At 32.8% G+C, this 16,328-nt stretch overlaps 1 protein-coding gene across 1 annotated transcript in view; it reads left to right on the forward strand.

Annotated features, from left to right (window-relative positions):
- Window positions 1–356: 356 nt before the first annotated feature.
- Window positions 357–16,328, forward strand: part of LOC145243964 (uncharacterized) — a 28,355-nt gene continuing 12,383 nt past the window's right edge. The window contains exon 1 of the mRNA XM_080107093.1: window positions 357–3,636. Within this exon, the coding sequence (XP_079963219.1) occupies window positions 2,209–3,636 (1,428 nt within the window). The 5' untranslated portion in view covers window positions 357–2,208. The remainder of the gene's footprint in view (window positions 3,637–16,328) is intronic.

Here is a 16,328-nt window from a genome sequence, read left to right on the forward strand (position 1 = left end):
ATATATATATATATATATATATATATATATATATATATATATATATATATATATATATATATATATAGTAATTTATAAAATATATATGGCGATTAAGCTACACTGAATATTCCGCGTTTCATCCACTCTAGGACTCCTTATAAATTACTAACTAGCTCTACCTACGTATTGAGCACTTTTGAAGTAAATACTTAAAGTTTACACATAAATATATATTTTCGTATATTAATTTTATGTGAGTAAATTAAGTAGTTATATATATATATATATATATATATATATATATATATATATATATATATATATATATATATATATATATATATATTCATCTATCTATCTATGCATATAGAATGACGACGCTTGACTTGATCAAGTGGGAAGACTGCAGTCTCCAGAAATACTTACATACAAAAGTTAAGAAAACGATCTGCACAAAATAATAAAACTAAAAAAAAAAAAATACGGTTTGTATAGTTACCAATTTGAAAAATGATATTTTACTAGAATATAAAATTTATGTTTTCCGACAAATTGATCCATTAATTTTTCCATCAAAAGTATTGTTATTCTCGGTCATTTTCATTTATTTATTTATTTATTTTATTACATTTGGAAATAATTTTATATTTATTTCGTAGCATTATCAATATTGGAAAAATTGTTTAGACTCTCATTTGTTTAAACTTTTTATTTCTAAAATACTTGCAGACTTTAAGAGGCGATAGACACTCATCATTCACTATTCTAATTGGGGCGTCAACAGACTTGCATTTAGGCCAGAACTACCATTTCACACACACACACACACACACACACACACACACACACACACACACACACACACACACACACACACACACACACACACACACACACACATCTCTCTCTCTCTCTCTCTCTCTCTCTCTCCTCTTTTTCTCAACAGAAAAGTTTGTGTAGCATGCTTGCCATTGCTACATGTCCATAATAATAGTAAGCTCTACTAATGTGATAATAAGCACTGTTAGAGTAAATACTGAAACAAATACATATTTATATACCAAATATTCATTTAAACAAAAATTGTTGAACAAAACAAAAATTTCCTGACAGGTGTCGTTTCTTTTTTACATTTATTTTCTAAGTAGCTATCAATTTTTCTCAAGTCTTAAGTCAAACACCTACTAGGTGGTGTTTGATAAACACTGTTGGGGAACCATAATTTAATATACTGCATTGTTTTTAAATCTCTGAAACAATGTTTCATAGTAAACAACTGATGATCCCTGAAAACTTAAGACTATTGTGAAATCGAGAAAGCAAGTTGATTCAGCAATTGCAGGAGATTAAATGACTTGCTGACAAAATAATTTTCTAACGAAGGACTAAAAAAAAACATAAAATAAAAGTTATTACTATTCTTTATATAGTTTTCAAGGTTAAAAGACTTCCAAGAATATATATAGTATGAAAATATATTATGGCAAGTAAGCTACACAGAAACGTTCATGTAAATAAGAATATAAGAGTACTTCGCTTAAACAATTCAAATCAATGCATTGGTTCGAGGAAATTAGGCTCACAGTGGATACCAAAAAGTGCTCAATGACATAAAGACAGAAATCAGTTCATCTTGTCAGATAATCGCCACCCAACAATTATTCAGTAATCAAAAATCACATGATCACTCTAGTGTGATTTAAGGTGTCACTTCAGATCATCTGCTGATTTCTTTCTCTCTCTCTCTCTCTCTCTTTCTCTCTCTCTCTCTCTTTCTCTCTCTCTCTCTCTCGCGTGCGCTGACTTGCGCTCTCATCTTCACTAAAGAAAGTTCAGTTAATTTCAACCATAAAGACTACATCAATTCTCAAGGCAAACAAAAGACATACAAAATTCCTTCATCAACCCAAAGGCTCATAGGACAGGTACTTCAACGGATGACTTAAACAATCCCACTAGTTGTACTAGTTGATTACTAGTTCTACTTCCAGTAAGACACACATTCATACACTTAGGTGGTGTGTTTGCTTAGAGAACTCGTCACCCATCTAAATATTAATGTTTTTTAACTTTGATGATCTGATCAGAAATTTATGAGATAAGCTACAAAAAAAATTTTGATATTTTGTCTTTACTTTTAAGTCTACTCTGGGTGAACATTGGACTACCTCGTTAATGAAAAGACTTGTTAAATAAAAAAGGAAGTCTATAGAATCAAGTTCAAACATGTGGCCTTCTCAGCCCCAACAAATCACCGGTGATAGTCTGACTACAGTCATGGTCCTTGCCCAAAAGTTAAAGTTGCATAATCCTGTTTTGACTGCAGCTCCTGGTCTTCATGAAGAAATGTGCCTTCAAATCACCCGAAGAAACAACAGGACATTTAACACCAGCAATGAGGACAATGTTGGTTGCAATCGGCAGGATAATGGTAACACATCTACATCTGCATCTTCTACGTTGTCATCGGTCTATGATGTCAATGATGAAAAGACTGGCTCGAATCCATTCTTGCAGAAAAAGCCACCAGTTTCTAAGACATTACAATGTGCAAGCCAAAAGCTGAATGCTTCCACATCAGGAGATCTGAAGAAACAATTTAAGATGAATCAAAAAACTGCGGCTGGTTCCTGTAATCAAATGCACCAATCAGCCATGGTTTCGAACTCTGGCCAGAAGAGCAAAACACCATTAAGGACTTCAGGACGGCAAAGGCGCCCCCTTCTCTCCCAAGCTGCAGTGGATATTGATACAGAAAATGATACGGATGCAGAAACTTCAAATGGTACCGAGATTATTTCAATGAGTGATGAGGAATTAAGGAACTTTGCAATTCAAACTATGTCAAATTCTGATTATGATGATGCTTTTGAATCAGTCTCAGACTCCTCCGCTAAAGAAGATAACAATAAATGCTCCGGACAATTAAACGTAAAATCTCGGCTTACGAATCCCTGTGACTCAAAACAAGAAATTATTAGAACATGTACGTCACTGTCACCAGCAACAAAACCCCGCAAAGAAAATGTTAGCGGTGCAAAGGTCAAAGTGAAGCCAGCAATAACCCCATCCAAATTATCTTCCCCATCAATGCCATTTCGACATCCCAATTCAAACACCAAAGATTTAGAAAGCAAATTTTGCCGTTTTTCTCCTTTAAGACAGAAAACGGGTAAAAATGAAGCAGATGGTGACAAACAAAATCCAAAGACCAACGCACGGATCTTTGGAAAAATCCAAGCATCCGATCGTCAAGATGATGGCCTCGGGGCTTCTCTTGATGATAATGAGGATGATGAAGATGTTCAACAGGGCAATGCTGCATGCAAACCGACCAATCTGAATGCCCCTGTGCTGAGAAGGAAACGAAATGATGTGAAGAAAGGCCGAACTATATCAGGCAGGAGACAAGGTGATGGGAACGGTTCTGACACATCCAACACATCGTCGTCTTCATCGCTGTGCTATTCTCCATATACAACATTTTCACCTGCCGATACATCGTCCCCTTTGTCTGAGTCGGTCGCCAATGGCAAGCATGGCAAGAATTCAGATCTGGCCAAAGAGCTGATGATTGGTCATAATAATGGTGGGTGTCCTGTCAACGGAAACACAGATTTTGGACAAAAACTTAATCTTTTGCAATCTGAACTTGTAAGTATAAAGAATTTTTTTTTATTTATTTTAATACTAGCACGGTTATTGGGTGTAATCCAGGTATTATATTAAAATAATAGCAGTGATGAAGAAGACTAGGCATGGAGCAAGAGTTACACACTGCATAGCCTTTTTCCTGAAGAAGAGATATCAAGGTTTATCTAATTTAGCGTCAATGCGCTACCGAGTTGAAAGAGATGACATGATAGACGCGTACAAAATATTAACCTTTTATGACTTGAATTATGATGTAGATGGTTAAAAAAATATTTATTGTTAATTTTTGTTTAAAGGGTAATGAACTATGATTGCCTTCAAACCGGGAAAAATTATGAAGTTCAATAGTTAAACTACCATTGAGAAATTTTGCATTTCATAAACTTGTCTTGATTATTATCCATAGTGCTTGAAAAAAGTATGTTTATGACAACAGACGAAATCCTCCACTCTCTGAGACACATGGCGGCAGACTGAATGTAAGTAATGGACAGTTGCAATCTGGAGGTATCTGGCATTTACTACTCAGATACTGAACTAATATGTACAAGGTGTGTTTGAATATATTCCCCCTTTATTTATGCCGTTATATTCATTTATTTAGGACTGGACTGAACGAATTAGTTCAACTAGGTCATAAAAGCTTAATTTAGTGTCAATGCGCTACCGAGTTGAAAGAAATGGCATGATAGACGTATACAAGATGCTAACAAGCGAGGTCAATAAACATTTTATTTTATCTATAACAAAGCCCTGTAACAAGATTAAACATTTTTTCTAGTAAAAGCTTTTTTAGGCAAAATTCGATGGTGATTATTATTTAATCTGAGCATTTGATTTCCGAGAATTTCTAATAAAAATTGCAACATGGTAGACGTGTACAAGATGTTGGAGAAAGAAAAGTCTGTTTCCACATTTCAAAATACAACTGCTGAGCAACAACGAACGGATCTTTACAGATTTTCTTTCTCCAACTTTACAACATGGCAATAAAGAAGAAGAAGAAGAAGAAGAAGAAGAAGAAAGAAAACAACATACTGAGGATGGAGTTTGACTTCAAAATATATTTAAATTATAAATTTCAAACAAGTAAAATATAGTTTATTTTCCTAATATTGCGTTGTGATTTGGCTTTCAAGCTCACTTGATGTGTATTTTATTTTATTCAAATTAAATCAACACTTCTATAATGGAGCTCACACCCTTCACACACACACACACACACACACATATATATATATATATATATATATATATATATATATACAGGGTGGCCCCAAAAAACGGGCCCAACTCTAATTAGGCCCCATTTCGTAGTGTTTTGTTCGAATGAAATGAAACTTTAGTCATAACTAGTTTATTATATTCAAAACATCACATCAAGACATTAGGGTCTATGGCCTTTTTTTCTCCGTTCTACAGCATATTTTCTAGATGGTCTCCATTTACCTTTTGTTTTGTTTTTTTTTGGGGGGTCACCCTGTATATATATATATATATATATATATATATATATATATAGAGAGAGAGAGAGAGAGAGAGAGAGAGACAGAGAGAGAGAGAGAGAGAGAGAGAGAATACATGACAAAAAACTATATTCCTAAATTCATGATGTTGACCATCTTATAATTTATTCCTTTAATTCAGTTGACTTTTACAATTCTTGACAATATCTGTTTCATAGTGCAAAATCAATCACTTAATTATTATATCAATCAGTGAATCCATTATTGATTGATTTTGCGCTACGAAACAGATACTGTCAAGAATTGTAAAGATGGTCAACATCATGAATTTTGGAATATAGTTTTTTTGTCATTTATTCTCTATATTGCTCTGTAATTACATTGAGCTTCTTGAATAAGGATTGTTATATATTATAAGAAAATATATTTCTACAGATATATATATATATATATATATATATATATATATATATATATATATATATATATATATATATATATATATATATATATATATATAAGGGGCTCCTTCAGTTTTTCACAGACTATGGATACCCACAAAGGGGTATCTGCGCTTGAAATTTTGTATGGTATAATCACATTGACATACCGGTTCTCGTCACTGAAGTTTAGCAACATTGAGCCTGGCTAGTACCCGATGGGTGACCATTTGGAAATTCTAGGCACTGTATGTGCTCTCCAATTATCTCGGCATTTGTTTCCAGTCGTCCTGTTTGTACACTTCACTTGCCACTGGTATTTAACAATGTTGACTCAGTAGAGGTGTGGTTGAAGATTGCACACCTACTGCCACAAAAATCTCATGCGCAGGCACTCCTATGTAGGTGTTCATAGTTTGTCAAAGACTGAAGCAGCCTCTGTGTGTATATGTGTGTTTATTTATATATATATATATATATATATATATATATATATATATATATATATATATATATATATATATGAATTTTAAAATGAATACAATCTGATGTTATGATGTGAAAAGGAAGCGGAAGACCGGAGACTCGACATTTTGCCTGAATTATGCAGGCTTTTTCAAGAGGTGTGGTCACTGACGAGAGGGTCGATGTTTTTAGTTTTATATATACTGGGGAAGTGTATGCAAATAAAACTATTATACAAAAAAAGAACAAATATATATTTATTAACCAGTGTCTAGATTATTTTCGTGCAATATTATTTTAGATAAGTGGAAAGAAATGTTAAAAACTCTTTTTATCTGTTTGATAGTGTTAGTAGAGTTAGAGATAAGAGCAGATCCCAGCAGACGGCGCATTGACCTACTATGTATATGCTTAAGGAGGGTCGCATTTTCGAAATCGAAATGATGGTCATTCCACTTATCTAAAATAATATTGCACGAAAATAATCTAGACACTGGTTAATAAATATATATTTGTTCTTTTTTTGTATAATAGTTTTATTTGCATACACTCCCCCAGTATATATAAAACTAAAAATATCGACCCTCTCGTCAGTGACCACACCTCTTGAAAAAGCCTGCATAATTCGGGCGAAACGTCGAGCCTCCAGTCTTCCGCTTCCTTTTCACGTCATATATATATATATATATATATATATATATATATATATATATATATATATATATATATATATATATATATATCAGTTTTGTGGCAGATTATTGTAGAAAACATGAGATACCATAAAGAAAAGGGCAGTAAAATCAAAATTATCAATTCGCATCAATTCTATTCAATTACAAGTTGCTATCTCTCCACAAAACATGTTAATATTCTATTTTTATTTACTAATAATAAACCCAACCTTATTAACTAAGAACCTTTGGATCCTGAGGACATTGCTAAGGCTGCTGAAAAAACGATGAGTTCTCTCTAATGTGCTAGAAAATTACTCATGCTATACCTTTACAAAACCACAATTCGCCCATCCATGGAGTATTGTTGCCACATCTGAGCTAGTACATCTACTACTAGTCTCTCACTCTTAGATTGAGTCCAAAAAAGAGTCTCAAATTTAATAGGTCCTGTACTGTCTGCCAAGCCCAAACCTCTGTCCCAATATTGCATCTCTGTGCCTGTTTTACAACTACCATCTCCCATTAGGCAGTGTAAACACTCCCAAGTGGGGAAAGAGGGAAGTTCAGAAACATACCTCAGTTTAAAGTTTATAAAGGCCCTAAGAGTATGAGTGTATGCGTGCTTTGGAGAATAGATGTGTTATGTTTCTGAATTTTTGAGATGAGGACTGATAATTTATATTATTTGGAATATTGAGACTACTGTTCTCATCTTGAGTGTTATTCCACAAGGACCCGTGTCATACTTGGTATTATTCAGTTGTAACATACACTCTTCTGGAAGTTGAAGGTTCAATCCTCAGTGGGAGTGACACTAAAAATACAATTGTGAATTACTTGGGACTTCTACCCAGTCATAGCTGATGGAATGAGAGCATGCTATCCCTGTGGATTAAATAAAGGGTCCCATTCAAAATTATGGGCAGGTTCCCAAGTTCGACAGAAAGATCCTCAAATTCGACAGAAAGATTCCTGAGTTTGACATGATACACCTGAACAATGTCAGAGGTTACATCGAACAAAACCTTGTGTGAATAACACTGAAAATGAGAACAGTAGTCCAAAGAATCCAAATAATACGAATTAGATGCGTTATATCCGAATGGTGAGGAAGGAGTCATGTATTTAAGAGATTTCTTGCATTAAATCAGTTTTGCGAGGACCTGCTTAATAATTACTCTGGTCTGACCTGTTTTCTTTGACTTGAAACCAATCAAATATTACCATTCTGACGAGGCTTATACTTTCTTTCTCGTTTAATTCTCTCTCTCTCTCTCTCTCTCTCTCTCTCTCTCTCTCTCTCTCTCTCTCTTTCAATGTTTAACTCTCTCCCTTTATCTCTTCCTAATTACTTCTTTCTCTCACCATTTTTTACTCTCACATTCTCGTTTAAACTACTTTTCTTCTCTGTGATTTTCTCTCTCTTTTACTCCCTGTTTCTTTCTCTTTTTATCTCTTTTCCTAATTATCTCGTCCCTCCTGCTTTTCTTTCTTTCTCTCTTCCTAATCATCCATCTTTTACTTTCACTCTTTAACTATATCCTTTCCTTCTCTATCTGTCTCTATTTTTCCCTCAATATTACATCTTTCTAATTTTCTTTTTAACTTAATCTTTTCTATTATAAAATGTTGGATTTTCTGTCTCAGTGATGTATGTCTTGCAAACATGTCTTGTAAACATTTCTTGTAAATATGTCTTGTAAACATGTCTTGTAAACATGTCTTGTAAACATGTCTTGTAAATATCTCTTGTAAACATTTCTTATAAACATGTCTTGTAAACATGTCTTAAAGCATGTCTTGTAAACATGTCTTATAAACATGTCTTGTAAACATTTCTTATAAACATGTCTTGTAAACATGTCTTATAAACATGTCTTGTAAACATGTCTTGTAAACATGTCTTATAAACATGTCTTGTAAACATGTCTTATAAACATGTCTTGTAAACATGTCTTATAAACATGTCTTGTAAACATGTCTTATAAACATGTCTTATAAACATGTCTTGTAAACATGTCTTATAAACATGTCTTGTAAACATGTCTTGTAAACATGTCTTATAAACATGTCTTGTAAACATGTCTTATAAACATGTCTTATAAACATGTCTTGTAAACATGTCTTGTAAACATGTCTTGTAAACATGTCTTGTAAACATGTCTTATAAACATGTCTTGTAAACATGTCTTGTAAACATGTCAGAAACAACATGTAAAGTGCTTACACATCTCACATCATTGGATCCAATGCGGATTTGATCAGCTTATTAAAAAATAAAGACTACCATGCATATGCTGGTCGTCAGTAGGGACTAGATTAGTAGTATTTATTTGCTTTCCCACAAAAGCAAAACTGTGACACAAGGTCGTTTTTAATGCGAGGGGAAGACCAGCTCCCCACCCCCCAAAAAAAAGAAAAGCAAAAAGGGCACTCTGGTAGAGACCAAAAATAATTAATTGTCTCAGTATAGAGGGTTTTCCCTGCATTGACCGAAACAAATTACATTTAGAATAGCATCTTGGCCCGAAGACTAAGAACAGAAAAAAGAAAGCCTTTTTTTCTCTCCTCCCAACCGTAGGGACTAGATTAGTACAGGTAAGGGAGTGGAGGGTAAAATATTTATAATTAAAAAAAAATCTACTTTTTAAAATTGTTCTAAGAATATTTCTATGGCACAGTAGATAGAGTAGTTAGTAAAATTCATTTGTAAAAGTTACACTCTTATGGAGGTTGAAAGTTCAATCCTTAGTGTGGGTGACACCCAAAATAGAATTGCTGAAACCACTGAAACTAGCTGAAACCACTGTCAATAATTCCTCCCACTCTTTATCTGTGCCTAAACCAAAACATAGATTCCATGAACAAAGCTTTTTTTTTTAGAACTGAACGCTTGTGAAACTCTCTTCCGTTTGCCTGTTTTCCAACTGATTATAATTTGGTTATCTTCAAGTCCAATGTAAACAAATTCTTGATGAACTGTCCCCTTAAGTTATCCAATCTACCAAATTTCCACTACTAACGATTACTACGACATTGTCCTATTGACTACTGTACACTCAATAACCCTTATCCTTGAGTGGCATCTGTGGGAAAGAGGTTGCAAGGAAGAGAAAAGGGCGTCTCCCACTAAGCTACGAAGTCTATTTTGGACTCTTTCCAGGCAGAATAAGCTGCTTCTAGCAGCTCCTGCCCAGATGTGGACACAACACTCCATCCTTGGATGTACTTGGCTCTTAGATAGATAAAGAATTGCATCAGCAGTGACATATCTACTGGAGCAGTAGAAAGATCTCACCATTTTTCCAGCGACCTTGGCAACAGATTTGATGTACGTGTTCCATTTCAGATCAAGAGTAAAGATCAAGCCCAGAAGCTTGTCAAAACATGGAGCCTCCCCAAGATGAGCCACATCCATTTCAATTGATACCAGATCAGTAGAACCTTGCATTAAAAGTAACTAGCCACCTCTTCCCCCATTGTACCACGTGCTCAAGAGAGAGAATCAGAGAGAACTTGGTCATTTACGGCCTTTGATGTGTTACCATAGATGGTTGTGTCATCAGCATAGATGTCAACGAATGATCTAAGTATGTGTTTTAGGAGATCATTGATGTAGATCAGGAAAATCACTACTCTTATGAGCGTATCAGAGAGAAATGATTTAATAATTGAAGAGACATTTACAGCTATACTGTAGCTGGAAATCTTGTGAAGTAGGCCTTTATGTCATACCCTATCAAAGGCCTTTGATATGTCAAGAGGAATTGCCTTAGAAAGGAAGTCTTTTTCGAGAGATTCACTAATCCTATGAGATATAACCATTAGCACATCTGCTGTTTATCTAGCAGAGTGGAAACCATATTGCATGTCACTAAGAAGGTTATTTCTGCTGCAGTGTTTGACTACTTCTTTATTTAATATGGATTCCAGCAACTTACTCATGACACACAGGAGACTTATTGGTCTGTAGTGAGAGGGAGATGACCTATCACCTGAATTCTTAAATGCAGGGCGTACTGATGAGGTTTTCCAAGGTGTAGTCACCCAAAAGGATTAAAAACAAGACCTTTCAAAGGGCGGGTTAATCCCTTTTGGGGTCAATGGCCAACTAGCTTCATGCATATATATATATACCGAGAAGTCAGACGGTACAATCTGACTTCCCCTGCTGCCTTGTAGGGCTTGCCTCTTTAGACAAAGGCTAGGTGATGGAAAACCCTGAAATAAAGCCAATAAGATCCTAACAGCAGAACGAAAAGCATCAGCAGAGCAGGACAACGCCTGTCGGACAGGTGGCAAGGTGGGTTTTTGGTGAATCAAAGACCCGGCAGGTCGATGTAACCTGCATCGTGGAGGCTGCCTCTCATCTTTATTGAGCCACAGTGGAAGCAACATAGGCAAAGTGTGTGTGCGTGGCTTTTGCACAGCCATGACCACCCAAAATAATTTTGTGGTACTCTGTCATATGTATATATATAAGTGTACGTTCATATTTGTATATATTAGTATGTACAGGATTACAATCTTAAGCTAGTTAATCGATCATTATGAATTTTCGAATACAACTGTTAGGCTTGTAGTGTCCAAATATGGGATATATTTCGTTTAATTTAGGTTTATGTAAAAAAGGTAAAAAGTGTGTGGAAATCCTTTATGAAAAGTCAAATACCTCTAATTTTTGTGAAATGTTATCAACAGGTATTGGTTATCAATTAATAAATGTTCCTCGAATTTCAATTTCATTAAAGTATTTTAAAAGGTTCACGGTCATTGAGAGTAAGAAGACGGCCTGTTAACTGAAAAATGCCAGCAAGAAATGTAGGTAAGATTTGCCAGACTGTCAGTACTATATGAGGGCCATTTGAAAAAGAGCAATAAAACATTTTTTAAAAAGAAAAAGGAACGCAGTTCGATTAATACTGAAACTGAACTTTATTCAATATAAAATGTAAATATTATCTATGTAAAATTAAGTAATTTTAAAGCAATATACAATTTAATACTGATAAAACTGAATTATAAATTCAGGAAACAAATTAAAAAACATTAAACACCAAAGATGAATAATTTTAAAAGTGAAAACAAACGATAAATAATTTTAAGAATGAAAACAAACGATAAAATACAAAAAATTGAAATCAAACAAATAATTTAAATACAAACAAACAATGAAAGTTACTAGTGCAGAAATATTTTTTTAAATTTAATGTAGAGAAAAATCACATGGGTTGAATGTTATTTTTTGGAACTTTAGAGATTATTTGGACGAATGTTCTCATCTTGCATGTTTATTTCACAACGTTTTATCATCGAATCTTAACTTCTCCTTTATTACATCCGCAGAGCAGGGCAACATACCTAAAAACATAATTAAAGAAAGCATTCATACCATAATGTAAACTATTGTTAAAATCTAAGAAAAGATAGTAAACAAACATTTACAATAATAATAATAATAATAATAATAATAATAATAATAATAATCACAGTGTAGTATCTGTTCTGATGTTACATTTCATTTGTTCTGTCCTCGGTCAGTGGAGGAGAAATCCTTCATGGGTGAGACAATTTTTATCTTTTTTTTGTTCCTATCCTGAGTGCCCCTCTTTGGGGAGCTAGATTTCCCCACATTAAAAACCGACCTTGTGTCTAACTGTACCCTCGTGGGGAGGCAAGTAAATAAATTAAAAAAAATATATTTTTGACAAATAATCTCATGTAAAAATTATTTGTTTATAATTCTAAAAAGAAACAATCACTTGTAATATATAACGTTCAGTCACAGCTAATTTCATTAATAGCCGCGTGGTGAATAATTTTCAAACCGACTTTAGAAAAAACATAGAACTTTAAAATATTTGGAAATACTCAATGAAAGGGTTTATTTATGATTAAAAAGACATTTTGACAATTATTCTCATGTAAAAATTATTTGTTTATAATTTTAAAACTAAAACAAGATTGAATCAAATTTTCAACATTCCTGAGAGACTTTTTAGCCTTATAAGAAAATCAACAGTTAAAAATATCAACATAATATTTGCTGTATTAGCAATAAATAGAATTTTTTCTTTAATTTATATTAACAATGTTATTAAATGCTATGAAAGTACTTGAATACAGTTCTAATTAAATACACATTTAATTATTAACAAATAACATTACTTACTTTACTATATTTGGTTGGAATAAAATTTTCCCTTCTAATGGCACGTATCCAAATTGAGAAAATTTAAGAAAAGAAAATATATGTACTTTGAGGCCTTTTGGATAATTTCCCTGGAAATTTAGAACAATGCAAGAATACACCATGTTAGACAGCAAACTGAAAACTAGACGAAATTACTGCTGATAGCCTAGACCATATACCTACAAGTGGATCTGTTAATGACGTCACGCTGTCATGTGCATCAGCCTTCTTTACTTTCGGCAACCATGATAGTATGGGTACAACCTCCCATTTGAAAATTCAAATATTTCAGACTGATCTTGATCCAGAGTCATTAGACATTAATTAAGCAATATTCCCTGAATTTCAGTTTCTTCTTAATACTCTTTAAACCTTAAATTTAAAGATTTTCTAGAATCAAAATCATTTTGATCAAAATGAGAATAAGGATTCTAAACATAAGGTATAATAGCATTATATTTTGATTTTTAGGGGACATAAAGTGGTCCAAAACTGTTCAAGGAATTCATATTTCTTTTCATATATATATATATATATATATATATATATATATATATATATATATATATATATATAAATATATATATATATATATATATATATATATATATATATATATAACTACTTAATTTACTCACATAAAATTAATATACGAAAGTATAGATTTATGCGTAAACTTTAAGTATTTACTTCAAAAGTGCTCAATACGTAGGTAGAGCTAGTTAGTAAGTTATAAAATGTATACGCCGATTAAGCTACACTGAATATTCCGCGTTTCATCTACTCTAGGATTCTTCAGGCTTATGCGCATAAGCCTGAAGAATCTTAGAGTGAAGGAATATTCAGTGTAGCTTAATCGCAATATATATTTTATAACTTACTATATATATATATATATATATATATATATATATATATATATATATATATATATATATATATATAAACTCTACTATTATATGAAAGGAAATTTGTTTATGTGTATCTGTGTCTGTGTGAGAGAATTCATTCGCTATGGATTCAAAAACAGCTGAACCCATTTTTATGAAATTTTAGATGAAAGTACTTCATGTACCTGGCAGTGTTCTTAGATAGGTTTTGTATTGGAATGTGTTTGATAAGTATCAATAATCAACCGAAAAAATCCGATTAAAGAAGAAACAAGCGATTGTGATCAAAGTTAACACTTTATACAGCCTAACATCACAAGTGCATTTGAGAAGTTTTATTATCACACAAGCCGAAAAGCCTGACATATAAAATCAGCAGTAGGTTCTTTGATATGACAGGGGTGTGTTCGAAGTCAATGTTTCTTTTTAAAGGACAATTGCGCCATTATACTTGACTTTTTCATTTTAAATTTAAATTCAAGCCATTAACACCACACAAGCGGTTAGATCAGGCATATAAAATCAATAATAGGTTCTTTGATATGACAGGGGCGTGTTCAAAAATGAATGTTTCTGTTGAAGCATGATACTTGACTTTTCATTTTAAACTTTAATTCAAGCCATTAATATAAAAAATAATTTTATAAAATCAACAGTAGGTTCTCTATATTGCAATGTAAACTACAATGTATTGTCGACTAAGTCACTGTGGTGATGTATGTGAAGCTTCCTCCCAGTGCACCACGATGGGTCCTCAACTAGAGCAGGCATTCAATTGATTTGTTTTAAAAAATCGGCGATCTCACTGTTTTTGATAACAATAAAAATATGGGAGTATGAAACATTTGTTGATCAACATTCAGTTCCAGGCAGCGTCGGGTCTCTCTGCTAGTATATATATATATATATATATATATATAAAGGTGAAGGGTACTTCATAAATTGCTAATTAATTTGTCACTTCCGGAAAAAAAAAAGAAGTGATTCTCTAAAAGTTGATGCCAATTAATTGAAAAAGAGGAGTCAATGAATATTTTAATTTCGTAACGATGATGATTCATGCTTCTTCCCTATAGACTAATCATTAGTAAAGAAGATTTTTCTAGGCTCTTTACTATCAGACATGATATGGCGCTCCTCTTTCCTTGGCAGGGCTTGCAGGCTCATTTGTGGCAGAGGAACTCCTTGTTCTCCAAAGAACTCTTGACTCTTCTTCATTGACCCATCATTAGAATACTGAAACCATTATTTTTTTTTATTAGTGTTCTCCTCCTCCTCACTCTTACCCTTAACTTAATTGACACTTGAATCTTGAAAATTTAAAAGTTTTTATATCCTGTCAATGAACATGACCATCCCTGCCAGTTTAAAATTATCTGTGAATTTTAACAAGTTGATGAAGTTATTCATTTTTCTCACACAGTGAAAAATGGGACACACGTGTCGGAAAGTTGAATTGGAAACGGTCCTCTGAGACAGTAGACTTCCTAGAACTGTACAGGACCAACTTTTACATCACAATCAACAGGAAAAAGGTCCTTACACAAATGGTCTAGACCAGTTTCCCAAAGTGGGCTCCATGGAGTCCTGGGACTCCGTGAATGAGGCTGAGGGTCTCTGTAAGCCCTTTCTTAAAGAAGACCAAATGCTTTATATGGAAAAATCAAATAATTGCAGACATTTAATTATTAATCTTTTTTACTTGAAAGAGATATGATACATAAAATTATAGATGCAAAGAGTTTCAGGATGATTCATGAAAAAGTAAATAAAAAATAAATTAACAAAAAATGCAACAATTTTTGATTAATCAAAAACAAAAAATGGTTGTAAACACGAAAATATAGTAAAATCACAAACAGAAACAACTAATGAACAAGTATAAGTTATAATTTGAAATTGATGTTTTTCATATTTATTTCAGAAATTATTTTGTTAGTGCTCTGTGAAAAACCTTTGCCCTACTCAGGTGCGCCATGGTGTTTTGAAGTTTGGAAAACGCTGGTCTAGATTCTGTTAATTTTGGGATTGAGGGAAAAATTTCCTGGTGCAAAAGTTTCTGATTAAAATACAGGGTGTGTGGAAGCAGTTGGGGTCTGTCATATACAACAAATTAATTCTCCACTCTCTAACATTTTTGTTATTTAATTTCTTTTTAATCTAAAGATTCTTATCGATTAAACACAACTTTTTCAGATAATTTTTTTTATATTGTTTTGTTCGAGTTTTAAACGGGGGTTCATTTTATTATGAAAGCTTGACATAAACTGACTCATCTTCCTCAAGTTGTTATTACTTAAAGATATATATATATATATATATATATATATATATATATATATATATATATATATATATATATATAGGCGCCAAAAAGAAAGTCCGCACTTGTAATTTTTTCAAAAACTGCAAATTTAAGCTAAATTTAATGTAACTGTTTAAACAAACTATACCTCATTTAATTGGTTTTTATTCTTCTATAATTTTACCTGTTCATATTTGACTTTTAATTGAAATAGTCTAGTGTTCACGTCAATTTAGAAAAATAACTTCAAATTGAA

Source organism: Euprymna scolopes, chromosome 22 (genome assembly GCF_053919585.1).
Source record: "Euprymna scolopes isolate OS-2025 chromosome 22, ASM5391958v1, whole genome shotgun sequence".
Taxonomy (NCBI): domain Eukaryota; kingdom Metazoa; phylum Mollusca; class Cephalopoda; order Sepiida; family Sepiolidae; genus Euprymna; species Euprymna scolopes.